Raw genomic sequence first — 14,806 nt, 5'->3', positions numbered from 1 at the left:
TGATTATAAATATGACCAGATATTAAAAAAAAAAAAAGACAATGACTTAGGACTATCTACATATCTGGAAACTTGGAATAAAACCTTTTTCATTTTAGCACTCCCTATCAAGATCTGTCACTAGCCAATCCTGCTTCTTTCCCTGCATAGAAAAACATGCACGGAAGAGACAAATCTTTTCTGAAGTTCATCTGAAAAGAAATAGTTCACCGACTGACCTTAACTGTTCTCCATTCTATTCTACCACCATACTTTCCTTAGGTTTCTCATATTCTTGTTGAACTATGGTAAATTAAGAAGAGCAAGTCTAATATGTAAGGTCACAAATTAGATCTCATGTTAATCTCACATTGTGCAAAGTACTGTGGAACAATCAAATATTTCCTCTAATTCTGGAAATAATCATAGAAATTTTTAAAATTGTTGCTAGGTAAAACTGTATATTCTCTGACTATATTTATAAAATTACTGACTAGCTCCTTTTCTGAAGTGGCTTCAGTTTCAGTTTTATCTAGATAAATATTATCTTTTAACTACCTTCAATGGTTTCTTTCAATCCTATAGAATTTATGTCACTCTTCAAAGTTGTAAAAATCCCAGAAATTTTTTTTTTCTAAGCCTACAAATCATCACTACTTCACTGCCTTACCTAATAAAGAACCTACTGTGTGCAAGGCCAACTAAACAGTAATAAAATAAATCAACTCCATACTCATTTCTTTTCTTCAGTTCTATCTTTAATTCTTCCCATTCACTAAAGGAACATGTTTCCTTACAAGTCAACATCCAGTCACCTACTGGTATCTCATCTGGATGTCCCATGCAGCGTCTCAAACCTAATGTGTTAGAAAATAACATACTGCCTGTCCCTTCCACCCAGTCCATCAATGCTTTTCCTTTATATTGCTTCTCTGGGGTAATGGCAGCACCACACATCAAGTCTCCTAAAGCATTTACTTTCTGCTTCATCTGCAGTGACTACTTAGCAAATGCTGCAGATTTTATTTCCTTAAGTGTCTATTTCTAAATATATTTTAAAAATATATAAGTATTTAAATATTTTAGAAACATTCTCTGTTTATAAAATTACACCTAATCCTTTTCTGAAGTGGCTTCAGGATCAAATGCACCTTACCACAATCACTACCACTGCCCTCACTCTAGGTGTTTTTCCTCTGGCTTCACTAATAGACTCAAATCTCCTTGACTACCTCCCTCTCATTCTCTCTGCTGTTTCTATACTCATCTTTCTAAACAGGAACACAACAGCAGTTTTCCTTGCAGAACACTCTCCACTAAGACAAGTCCTGTAATGTGATGAGTAAAATTCCAGTACCTAGTGATCCACACTCTACCTGCCCTTTCCTCATCATCTCCCGTTACCCTGTTTGGTTTCTTCCTCATTTTATGCATCTCTTTGGTCTTTATATACAAATGACCTAATAAGTCAATTGATAATTTGGAGATTATTATATTTCATTTTAATTAATCAAACTATACCTGTATTTGATATGCCAAAAAATAACAGAAAGCTAAACAAACACCCAAATCAAACCAAACCAAAGTCAATCAAACCAAACCAGAAAAACACCAAATTTGAGTACAGTGGAGTTATAAGTGATATTTAATGAAAGTTTTCTTTACAGACCCTTAAGAACAAAGAAAATGCTTAGGCTTAAATAAATAGTTCTTAAGGATTTCTAACCAAATACTCGACCTGCATATTTCTTTTCTTTTTTGGGGAAAGTGGGGTGCGTCTGGGGATTGAACTAACTCAGGGGCACTCAACCCCTGAACCACATCTCCAGCCCTATTTTATATTAAAATGTTTCTTAATGCCTTTCATATTTACTGTTATGAAGAAGACTTAGTACAAAGCATTAACAATAAGGCCACATTTTACTCCAACTATCTGCAGTAAATATAAAGTGGTAGTTTTTTTCTCCTACCATATATTCAACAATCTTTGTATTTATGATCCAGCTGTTCCAATTACAAATCCTCTCTCTGCAGCAGCTAAATTTAAAATTTTATTAGCTATTGGAACATATTAAACACTCTGCTCTTCTTATAAGGGAAGCTGAAATCATAGCTAAAGTTAGAGAAATGTTGGAGAGAAAATGTGTTACAGGATTTTTATTTGACTATATGCATGTTGCATAATAATTAGGAGAGAATAATGCATTTCAAACTTAATATAACTATCAAATACATTCTCTGGTTCATACATAAAGATATGTAATCAGCTAACAATGAGCTTGATGAGCTGCTTCTGGCCAAGCATGTTACTTTTTTTTAATTACTGAGGTGATGTTGTGAACTAACACAATGGAATAGAATTTTGGTGAAATTCAAGAGTAGACCTTTAGTGCTTAAGTAACAGATCTATAAATGTACCTTTAATTAACAACAGTATAACTGGCTGTTGCTCTTAAAAATGTTACACCCACTTTTAGAAAAATAAAAGTTTTAACTGGGTAAAGTCTATTAAGATAAGCTAGTTGATTTATATTATTGCTGAAAGTGGACAACAATTCTGACTGGTTATATAGCTGAAAGGTCATTCAATAAAGAAAATTACACAGAGGTACTTGTCTCAAATGTGGCAGAAAACTAATAAAAGAACCAAGGGGTGGTTTCAAATTCAGAGCAGAAAAATTTCCCATTGAAATGTTTATCTAGAAAAAAATCCTCTTGGGATAAAGACTTTTCCTCAAATTACTGCAGGAAAGGAAAGTTAAGTGATATTATCAAGCTTATTAAAACACACTACACTACATCAGTATCTTCTAATGATAGGAAAAAGCTGTGCAGATATTTAATGTATTATACAAGGAGTGGGAGCTACGGGTACGTACCCTGGCATCATATTCAAGGACAAAGGGAGGAAAGTCAATCTGTTCTGGTGATATGGCAGAAAATAGCTGGTGCAGGCTGTCCACATGGTGGATTTTGTCCTTCAGTCCTGAGACAGAAAAGGTGGTGAAAAACCATGTCGATACCTGATAAACAGAAGAGAAAAATATTTTAAGCTAGTGACCATAACAAATGATTTTGAAAATGTATACTATATAAAAACTGTATTTCAAAATCTTCTAATGACCAGTGTTTTGCAAAGTGTAGTTTGTAGTTCATCAGCGTGATATGCAATCAGTTTAAAAGATTATGAACAATGTTAGAAAAAGAAGATAGTGGAACAATTACTAGAGACTATAATAAGGATAAATTTTATTTCCATAACTTTTTGTTTCATTATATGTATATACACTCCTATGTGTTAGTGTGCTTCTTACTGTGGGTGGTTGTCAAAACTACTGCTTCTTACTGTGGGTGGTTCAATCACTGGTGCTTTTATACTCCGAAAATGGTTAATATCTTCAAATCTCACAAACCCTTTTGAAATTTTCAAATGAGATTGAAAAGTAAGCTTTTGCCAATGTTTTGGGACAAAGATATTTTTTGTTGATACTAGACATGTGGTCTCTTTCTTTGAAGTCAATCAAGTGAATCACCTATAGAATCAGTCACTTTGTTCATTTCACTGTACAATATATAAGTCTACAAATTTTCCCAAAAAAGGAACAAAAAAAAGGGAAAGAAAACTTCTGCTAGCAAGTGATATTGATTTAAGGTACTGAATAGCTAAAATTTACACATTCTTTTTTATTTATTTATTTTTATTGTACACAAAACTTACACATTCTTGGTGACCTATTTAAATCAGCAATCATAAATGAGCCCACATTTACTAACAGGTTACACAACAGTACTATGAGGTAAGTATTATATAGTTGCTATCCCCATTTTATTTAAGATGGTAACATGCATATGAACTTTCAGTGCACTGGCAAAACATACTCCAAATAGGTACAAACTGGGTACATTATAAATACATGTCACTGTGGGTGCTTATCACTGATGCCAATCATTTTGTTAATTTCTTTTTGGCATCCTATCATATTCTTTTTTCAGTGGTCATTCCAAACCTTTTACATATCCCAGGCCCCTGACACGACATACCTTCTACTTGTAAGAGGCATAGAATAATACAGAAAACACTAAACACTAGTTATTGCTATCAGAATCCTACTTGAACTTCCTTATTCAGTACAAGTCTCATTCTACCATTATTTCTCCCTTACTGATCCAAAGAGATTATCTCCTCTGCTGAATTCTTATAATCTTATGTTTAAACCTCATTTATACCACTTATTTCTACTCCAAATACTTTAGTTGCTTATATTCATTTCTATAATCTCCCTGGCACCTAGCAGACTATCCCTGAATGATAGTCTAAAGTTTTGTAAGGTACAGAAAGAACAATGAGTTCTCAAGTATTTGTTAAAGAATAAATGAATGAAGATAAGGCCTGTTTTACAGTGGTTTCTATGGCCTGGGTCACTCTGCTACATCAGTTATACCACCAATGATTGATAAAGAGCGTCAAATATTAGCAGTGTCCTCTGTACTCTCTTCCTCCCATTATACCAAGTTTATTTGGAGGGAGGAGATGAACACATGCTAAGGGAAGCATCTGGCTTTACTAGAACCAAGTGAGTTTAACAGTCACTGAACTACATATCAAAATCAGTTTGTTGTAAACTGATTTTTTTTTTTTTTTGCAAACTAGATTAGTGAAAACTCTAGGAGCTCCATAACTAATCACAGAAGAGAACATGGAGAGTTTTGAGCTAGAAAAATCAGAGATCATAGGGGCAGAACAGGGAAGAACTTCAAGGATGTGTTAGGAGGTATGATTGTGCGAGTAAATAAACATCCACAGGGGTGTGCAAGCACTGACCTGGGGTTGTAGGTGACAGGATAACTTATTTGTCCTTTCCTATAAAGAGAGTTAAGATTCTAGTAGAGCAGATGGAACATAAACAACTAATAAACTAATCATAATAACCACTTAAGGCAAAACTTGTTACATGTGATGAATGGTCCAAAGGAAACTTGTGAATACCTATTATATACAAGTAGCTGTGCTACTTGAAAAAAGTATAACATTATGGAGCGAAGAGGCTATGTAGGGAATTTTGTGTCATGGTTTCTTATCTCAGGACATTTTTACATGCTGTTCATTCATTTAGCCCTTGATGCCTTTTTCCTCAATTCTTTACCTGGCTAATTGTCCTCCAGATCCATAACAAAATTTGCCTCCATGAGGAAACTTTCTTTGACCACCCTCTATCCAAAGTTAACAAGGAATCTTTATTCTGAGTGTCCTGACAACACTATTTTAACTCATATTACTGCATGATAATGAACATTCAGTATTGTATTAGCTAATTCTCTAAATAGACTGTAAGCTTCCCAATGTGGGGATTATCTTATTCAATGTCATTTCTGTATATCAATCCTAACTAACACCCAACATCAAATAAGGAATTTAGTGTTCGTTGAAAGAATTAACAAATAGGTCTATAGGAGTCTGGGGTCTTACTTTAAACTATTTAGGAATGGTATAATGTGCCTTCGTTTTACAATAAAAGCAAATTACACTTTAATCTGGGGTCAGTTTCTCCAACAGTAAAATGAAAAAGTTCCACATAGTGATTTTTAAGGTTCCCCCTCAAGTAATACAATTCTATGACAGGGTTCTTAAATATATAACACCATACTGAAATGGTGGGGTGGTGGTAGAAGAGAGAGGGAGGTAGGGTTGGAGAAGAATAAGCACTGTTCTTAGGCATACAATCTTTCAGAGAAAAATTCTTCCCCACATTTTCTTTCATTTTTACACCCTCCAGGTGTTGGCAGAAGAAAATTATTCAAAATAGAAGTAGAAAGTCAGTTAAAAGTGTTCTGTTTAGGGAGACCCAACATCACTATCTTTTCTATATTTTTTTAATTTGAGTTTTATATAGCTTAACTTTAAATTTTCAATATGTTTATAATATAAGCTAAAATAGACATTAATTTAAGTAAACGTTCATTACTTAGTATGTACTATTTTAAAAATCAAGAAAATTTAAAATTTGGGAAAGAACTATTGAGACATTTTGTGAATGCCACAGATTCTTTCACCTAATTATTCAAAAATGCAAAGCCAAAATTGCAAGATCACAAAACGATCAATATAAGCTATGAAAAGACAGTTCACGTGTGTCCTCAAATAATCTGCTAGGGCCAGAATCATCAGTGGGTTTAAATTCTATTAGTAAACTACAAAGAAGAAAAAGCGCAGTGATTTATACAAGCAGTCAATTTAATACCTCTTAGGGTGGAGTGGCCTGGAAAAGATCTGAACTGTATGGAAATTATAACAGTGTGATTTGATGGTTTTATTATCTATTAATTTCATCTCCTAATTATAAACACTCCATTTGTAGTTTTGATTTACTATAAAATATGTCTTAAATACACATGGGTCTTATTCTCTCATTTTCCCCATTCCAAAAAATTATTTATCTACCCCTATATCCATTTATCAATTCATCTGATTTTTATGCTGTATTTCCCAGTATAAACTGCAGATATCAGTAAACTTTCCCCAAATACAGTACTTATGTCTTTAATTACCGTTCAATATTGTTTAGTTTCTTTTCAGTCAATGAAATGAAAAGTATACTTTTGCTTTTGGACAGATGTACAAAACTCTATAAACAGAACTCCTTTAAGGTCAAAACCATTGTCCTCACCCCAGTAAGTTCCATCATGTCCCTTTCCTTCATCTTCCACACCCCAAAAGCAAATCCGTGATTTTTTTCTACCACGGATTAGTTTTGTATGCTTTAGAACTTCAAGCATGAATGGAATCATACAGCATGACTGTTTTATGTAATGTTTCTTTAACTTTACATAAGGCATAAGATTCATCCATACTGTTGTGTTTTCACTAGTAAATGTCTTTTTAGTACTAAGTAATTTTCTATTACAAGAATATACCAGAGTTTAATTATTCATAATCCTATTGATAGGCACTAAGGCTGTTTCCAGACTTTGGGTATTATGAAAAAGTTGCTTATAAACATTGCTGTAGAAATTTTTTGTGTGTATAGGTTTGCACTTCACCTGGGCATATACCTAGCACTGGAATTCCTGGGTGACAGTCTAGGTATATGATTTGTTCATAAGAAACGGACATAATTTTTTGCAAAGTGATTGCACAAATTTCTCACTACTACTTGTGACACTGGGAATTCCAGTTGCTCCAAGACACTGGCAATGTTTGGCATTGTCAATCTTTAATTTTTAGCCATTCTGGTGGTAGTGTAGTGGCATTTTATTGCAGTTTTACTGATACACAATTGCCATACAACTGCACATATTTAAAATGAACAATTTAAGTTTTGACAAACACATACAACCCTACCCTGTGAAACCATTATCATGATTAAGAAAATGAACCTATCCATCATTCCCAAAGTATATGGAACCATATAGTATGTACTCTTTTTTGGTCTGGCTTCTTTTACTAAGTACAATTCTGAGATTCATCTATGTTGTTGTACATATCAAGCTTGTGGTTTTCCTTGCCAAGTACTATTATTGTATGGATATATCAGAGTTTGGATGTAAATTCTCCCAGTGAAGGGCATTTGGGTTGTTTCTAGTTTTTCACTATCACAAATGATGCTATAAGTATTTGTGAATAGTCAGTTCTTATACGAACGTTTTCACTTGGCTTGGGTAAATACCTATAAGTGGGATGGGCATATCACATAGGTGATGTTTTAGTTCTTTAAATAGACTGCCAAGTTGTTTTCCAAATTTCCTATAACATTTTAAATTTTGATCAGCACTTTGAGAGTAATTAGATTGAACATGTGTTTACCTGTTTATCTGAATATCATGTTTGGTGAAGTATCTGTACAATCTTTTGCTTACTTCTAAACTGAGTTATTTCCTTATTATTTTTTAAAATTGTTTTATTTTTTCCATATTTTTATTGGCACATTACAGTTGTACATAATGGTGGGATTTGCTGTTATTTATTTGTACATGCACACAATATAACAATTTGGTCAATCATTCCCCAGTATTTTCCCTTTATCTCCCCTTCTCTCTTTCCTCTACCCTACTGATCTCCCTTTGATTTTCACAAGACCACACCCTACCTTTTTTTTTTCTGCTCTAGTTTCCACAAATGAGAGAAAACATATAACCCTTGACCCCTGAGTTCTTCCTAATCACAATATTTTCAAGTTCCATCCATTTTCCTGCAAATGACATCATTTCATCTTTCTTTATGGCTGAATAAAACTTCACTGTGCATATATACCACACTTTCTTTACTAGTTCATCTGTTGATAGACACCCAGGCTGATTCCATAGTTTGGCTATTATAAATTATGATGTTATAAACATGGGTATGCATGTATTGGTATAGTATAATGGCTTTAATTCTTTAGGATAAATACCAAGGAATGGCATAGTTAGGTCACAGAGTGGTTCTATTCCTAGACTTTTGAGGAACCTCCATATTGACTGCACCAATTTATAGTCTCATCAACAGTGTACATGTTCCTTTTTCTCCACATTCTCTTTCTAATTACTGGTTTTGAGATTTCTTTGTGTTCTTAGGTACAATCTTTTACAATGATTTTTTTCTTGGGCTGCAGCTTGTCTTTTCATTGTCCTAACAGTATCTATTAAAGGGCAAACAAATTTTGATCAGGTCCAGTTTTTTTTTTTAAATAGATTATGCTTTTGGAAATTGTTATTTAAGAAATATTTGCCTAACTCAAGGTCACAAAGATTTTCCTTCTATATCTTCAATTTAATGTTTGAAATTTTACAGTTAGGTTTTTATTCTGTTCCATTGATTTTGTGTGTGTGTGTGTGTGTGTGTGTGTGTGTATTTAGTTGTTGATGGACCTTTATTTATGTATTTATTTTTTGTTTTTTTATTTTAATTTTTTAAATTTAGATTCATTGTACACAAATGGGGTACAAATTTCATTACTACGGTTGTACATGAAGTAGAGTCACACCGTTTGTATAATCGTACATGTACCTAGGGTAATGTTTGTCCCATTCTATTATCTTTCCTTCCCCCCACCCCATCCCCCTCATTTTCCTCTATACAATTCACCCTTCCTCCATTCTTTTTCTTCCTCCTTCCAGCCTGTTATGTATCATCATCCACTTATCAGAGAGATCATTAGGTCTTTGGTTTTTTGGGATTGGCTTATTTCATTTAGCATGATATTCTCTAACTCTATCCATTTACCTGCAAATGCCATAATTTTATTCTTCTTTATGGCTGAATAATATTCCATTGTACATATATACCACAGTTTCTTTATCCATTCATCTACTGAAGGGCATCTAGGTTGGTTCCACAATTTAGCTATTGTGAATTGAGCTGCTTTAAACATTGATGTGGTTGCATCACTGTTGTATACTGATTTTAAGTCCTTTGGTATAGGTCTAGGAGTGGGATAGCTGGGTCAAGTTTTTTAAGGAATCTCCATACTGTTTTCCAGAGGGGCTGCACCAATATGCAACCCCACCAGCAATGTATGAGTGTACCTTTCCCGCACATCCTCACCAACACCTATTGTTGCTTGTATTCTTGATAATAGCCATTCTAATTAGGGTGAGATGAAATTTTAGGATAGTTTTAATTTGCATTTCTGTTATTACTAGAGATGTTGAACATTTTTTCATATATCTGTTGATTGCTTGCTGATCTTCTGTGAAATATCTGCTCATTTCCTCAGTCCGTTTATTGACTGGGTTATTTGTAATCTTGGTATAAAGTTTTTTGAGTTCTTTATAAATTTTGGACATCAGTGCTCTGAGGTGCGAGGGTCAAAGATTTTCTCCCACTCTGTAGGCTCTCTCTTCACATTGTTGATTGTTTTCTTTGTTGATTAAAAGCTTTTTAGTTTGAATCTATCCCAGTTATTGATTCTTGCTTTTATTTCTGTGCTTTGGGAGTCATGTTAAGGAAGTCTGGTCCCAAGCCAACATGATGAAGACTTGGACCTACTTTTTCTTCTATTAGGTGCAGGGTCTCTGGTCTAATTCCTAGGTCCTTGATCCATTTTGAGTTGAGTTTTGTGCAAGGTGAGAGTTAGGGGTTCAGTTCATTTTGCTGCATATGGATTTCCAGTTTTCCCAGGACTATTTGTTGAAGAGGCTATCTTTTCTCCAATGTATATTTTTGGCACCTTTGCTAGTATGAGACAACTTTATTTGTGTGAGTTTGTCTCTGTGTCCTCTATTTGTACCATTGGTCTATCTGTCTATTTTGGTGCCAATTCCATGCCATTTTTGTTACTATTGCTCTGTAGTATAGTTGAAGGTCTGGTATTGTGATACCTCCTGCTTCGTTCTTCCTGCTAAGAATTGCTTTGGTCATTCTGGGTCTCTTTTTTTTCCAAATGAATTTCATGATTGCTTTCTCTATTTCTAAGAGGTATGTCATTGGGATTTTAGTTGGAATTGCATTGAATTTGAATAGCAATTTTGGTAGTATGGCCATTTTGACAATATTAATTCTGCCTATGCAAGAACATGGGAGATCTTTCCATCTTCTAAGGTTTTCTCTTTAGTGTTCTGTAGTTCTCATTGTAGAGGTCTTTCACCTCTTTGGTTAGATTGATTCCCAAGTATTTTATTTTTTTTTTTTAAGGCTATTGTGAATGGGGTAGTTTTCCTAATTTCTCTTGCAGAGGATTCATCATTTATGAATAGAAATGCAATAGATTTATGAGTGTTGATTTTATATCCTGCTACTTTGCTGAATTCATGTATAAGTTTTAGAAGTCTTCTGGTAGAATTTTTTGGTTTCTCTAAATATAGAATCATGCCATTGGCAAAGAGTGATAGTTTGAGTCCTCCTTTTCCTATTTATATCCCTTTAGTTTCTTTGGTCTGTCTGATTGCTCTGGCTAAAGTTTCAAGAATGATGTTGAAAAAAGTAGTAAAAGAGGGCATCCTTGCCTTGTTCCAGTTTTTAGGGGGAATGCTTTCAGTTTTTCTCCATTTAGAATGATGCTTAGCATAAATAGCCTTTACCATATTGAGGTATGTGGTTCCTACTATCCCTATTTTTTCTAGTGTTCTGAGCATAGACAAAGACATATCAAGGAAATAAAACTTCAGACCAATATCCCTAATGAACATAGATGCAAAAATTCTTAACAAAATTTTAGCACATTGCATACAAAAACATATTAAAAAGATAGTGCACCATGATCAAGTGGGTTTCTTCCCAAGGATGCAAGATTCTGGTTCAACATCCAGAAATCAATATATGTAAATTCATCATATCAACAGACTTAAAGTTAAGAATCATATGATTATTTCAATAGATGCAGAAAAAGCATTTGATAAAATACAGCACCCCTTCATGCTCAAGACCTTTATTTTTATTTATTTATTTATATGAGGTGTTGAGAATTGAACCCAGTCCCTCACACATGGTAGGCAAGGGCTCTACCACTGAGCTACAACCCCAGCCCCTGATTTGTCTATTTTTATTCTACTATATCACTGCCTTATGTACTGTAGCTATAGAATAAGCTTTCAAAGCAGGTAGTGTTAGTTCTCTAACTTTGTGTTTCTTTTCCAAATTGTTGACTACTCTAAATTCCTTGCGTTTTCCCATGACTTTTAGAGTTGATCTGTCAATTTCTACAAATACACTTTCTGAAATTTTGGTTGAGACTGAAGTTGGATCTATAGATTTATCAAGAAATAATAATATTAAGTTTTACAATTCACAAATACAGTATAAGTCTTCACTTATTTAGATCTGTTGTTTCTCTGCTGGTGTTCTACAGCATATAAAACTACACAGAATACAAATCTTTTACTTTTTTAAAGGACCATTAGAGTAAATATGTAGGCTTCTTATAACATCATAAGAAAACTTGATGAGGCACACCTGAAGGCTCCTGGAGCAGTGCAACACTGGAGGCAGGACAACATGAAAACTGATTAGGAGGGTGTACTGTTTCAGGTAAATGATTATGGCAGCATGAAATAAAGTAGAGATGGGGGAAATAAAGACACAGACACAGACTGGAGCAATGGTAAACACACAGAACTACTGTATTGTGGAGAGTTGTAAGGGACAGAACTGGTCCTGGGCTAGGCACCTCTGCTGGTTAGTGGTCTCATTTACTAAGATGGGGACTACAAAATACAGTTTGGGAGTAGGTAAGGGAAGAGGACATGAGTTAAAAATGTGGAACTTCAGGGGCCTATGTGATACCTGCAAGAAGACACCTAATGAGCTGTTCAATGCACAGGTCTAGAGCTAGGAATGATGATAACAGCTAACTTTTATTGAGGGATCATTATGTGCTAAGTAATGTTTGAAGCATTTTACATGTAATAACTCACTTCATATTCTCAATGACCCTATGAGGTAGGTACTATCACTACTACTATATCAAGAGGATAAACGTAAAGCACAGAAAGATTACACTATGTGCCTGAGTTGATAAACTGGTGATTGATAGAGCAGGGATTAGAACCCAGGTCACTTCAAACCATGCTCCTAAACATTGAGATTCCTCAAAATGTATTTGGGGATTGCATATATTTTGAGGGGTTGATGAAAACAGAGAGATGATAAAAAGATACAGATTGAAAGATGAGGGCAGAGAACTTGAGAACACCAACTTTCAAAGGATGAGTAGAGAAAGAAGGCCCACAAAGGTGACTGAGAAGGAGCAGCTAAAAGCAGAGATAATCAGGAGAGGTAAGTTTCAAAGAAACCAAGACAAAATGTTTCCCAAAAGTGATCAACCATCTAAGGCTGTAGGGAAAGCAGGTAACATGAAGACAGAAAAGCGTTAGTGGCTGTAGTAACAGTGATTATTAGTGATTTTTGTGTGAACAGCTTCAGCTGGCACAGTGGGATTAGAACCAGATCAGAGTAATTTCAAGTGTATGAAAAATGGAGATGGTGACTACAGACCACAGATTACACTAACAAGTTCTGGTTGTCAAGGTAACAGAGAGAAACAGATGCCATAGCATGTTTAAGAGTTGGTGATTTAGATCTGGCAAAGTGAAAGAGGAGAAAGATGCTAACCACTGGAGAGAGATTCCCAAGGAAATGGAAATATACTCTGTAGTTAAGAGTGTAGGCTCTTAGATTAAAATGTGTAGATTCCAATTCAGCTGGCCTTTGCTACTCATTGTGGTCACCTTGGGGATATCTCCTTAATCTAAGTATTAATCCTCTTTTGTGTAACATGGGAATACTACTACTCTCTACTTCACAGATACACTGTATGGCTTAAATAAGATAATGCATGGGAAGAAATGGCAGATAGTAAGTACTCAAAAAACATTAGCTGTCATTATTACTATGAGAAACAGAGCACAGGTTAGAGGCACTATCCTTTCATATGGAGAGAGTTATCTACGGATGGTTTCTATTTCTTGATTAAGAATGAGGGAAAGCTGGGAGTAAAGAAAAGTTGGTAGGATAGGGCTCGAGGAGACTAGCAGACCATTCTGGGTCCCTGTCCAATGAAACATCAAAGTACCTCTAGCAGTGAAAGCACCATGAGTCTGTTGAGACTCCAACTCCTCATGCTGTATGATTTCTCCACCAGTATTCTGCAACTCAGGCAGAGAAGTGAAGAAAGCAGAACAATGGATTATGTCAAGCTAAGGTTGAAAAAGCAGGTGTGACAAAAGAGTAAGCGGTCACAGGTGTATTTTAGGCATTGACAAAAGAAGTTGAAGTGACGCAATGTGTTTTAAGATAGATAGGGAAGAAAAAAAAAGCAAGAAGGATGACATTTTCAGAAAAAGTAAAAGGACCAAGGGACTAGATATCTTGATGAAGTCAAGGTGTCAGATCAGATAGTAGGAATAAAATTGTGAGCAAGGTAGCTATATTCTAGAACACATGGATCTTATAAGCAAACATTAGGTAAAGAATTAAATAATCAGAACAAGACTGTAACAAAGATAGAAGATTATGGGACTTTAAGGGATACGATGCAGGAGTATTTATATTAAATATAGGATTAATCAGGGAAGGCTTTGTGTAGAAAATAACTTGTTAAACCAAGATCTTAAGGAAAACAGGAGTCAGCCACAAGCAGAGGGGATAAGTGTATTCCACAATGACAGCATGAGCAAACCTCAGATGAACAAAGAGCAACAAGAGGCACAGGCTGAGAAGTTAATGGCTTAAAAGGTTGCCCTAAAAGATACTAATGTCACACACAACCAAAACATTAGGACTACAACTTGGGATCAATTAAACAGGAAGGGCAAATGAACAAATGAGCAGTTACAATGGTGACAACAGCAATTAAAATGCTGAAATATACCTTAATATTCAGAGCATGCAGTGCACTTAAGAGACAAAAAAGGAAAATACAATACCTTTGAACGAAATGTTGGATGAACAAAATAAACAGCCTTCAAATTCCTCTTGTACCTAATCAAAAAAAAAAACAAACAAAAGGGTCAATATAAGTGATTCCTAAAACTAGTCACCATTATAGAAAATTAACTCTTTGCATGAGAATATAAATATATTCAGGGAGGATAAAAATAATTTAGAAGCAACTCTGTGTATTGAATTTTAGGTGAAATGTTAATAGTAAGTCTGAGAATATTTTATTACTTAAAATGACTGATTTACAGAAAAGACTGTTTCTGTGGGCTGTGAGAGAGATGCCACCTAAAGTCAACACAAAATTAAGTAAACGCATATTTAACAAATTTATCATGTGTTGTTTTTTATATGGTGACAGAATCACTTGGGATCAAATGTATGAATTAAATAATATTAAAACCACTTAAAATTATAGCAAAAATTAGAAATTAAAAGTTTCCATGGTCATATTACAACAGAGTTTACGATATCCCA

General features: G+C 34.5%; 1 protein-coding gene across 2 annotated transcripts in view; it reads right to left on the bottom strand.

The window, feature by feature from the left end:
- Positions 1-14,806, bottom strand: part of Gdap2 (ganglioside induced differentiation associated protein 2) — a 68,803-nt gene that overhangs the window by 1,441 nt on the left and 52,556 nt on the right. Inside the window, exons 12-14 of one of the 2 annotated variants that reach the window (XM_047539989.1) lie at positions 14,317-14,371; positions 4,802-4,840; positions 2,859-3,002 (exon numbers count right to left, since the gene is read on the bottom strand). In XM_047539989.1, coding sequence (XP_047395945.1) covers positions 2,859-3,002; positions 4,802-4,840; positions 14,317-14,371 — 238 coding nt within the window. The remainder of the gene's footprint in view (positions 1-2,858; positions 3,003-4,801; positions 4,841-14,316; positions 14,372-14,806) is intronic. The other variant, XM_047539996.1, reaches the window with a different exon arrangement.

The sequence above is a fragment of the Sciurus carolinensis genome, chromosome 1 (assembly GCF_902686445.1).
Source record: "Sciurus carolinensis chromosome 1, mSciCar1.2, whole genome shotgun sequence".
In the NCBI taxonomy this organism is placed as follows: Eukaryota; Metazoa; Chordata; class Mammalia; order Rodentia; family Sciuridae; genus Sciurus; species Sciurus carolinensis.
Note: the sequence above shows the minus strand (reverse complement) of the source record. Positions and strands in the feature narration are given on the sequence as shown.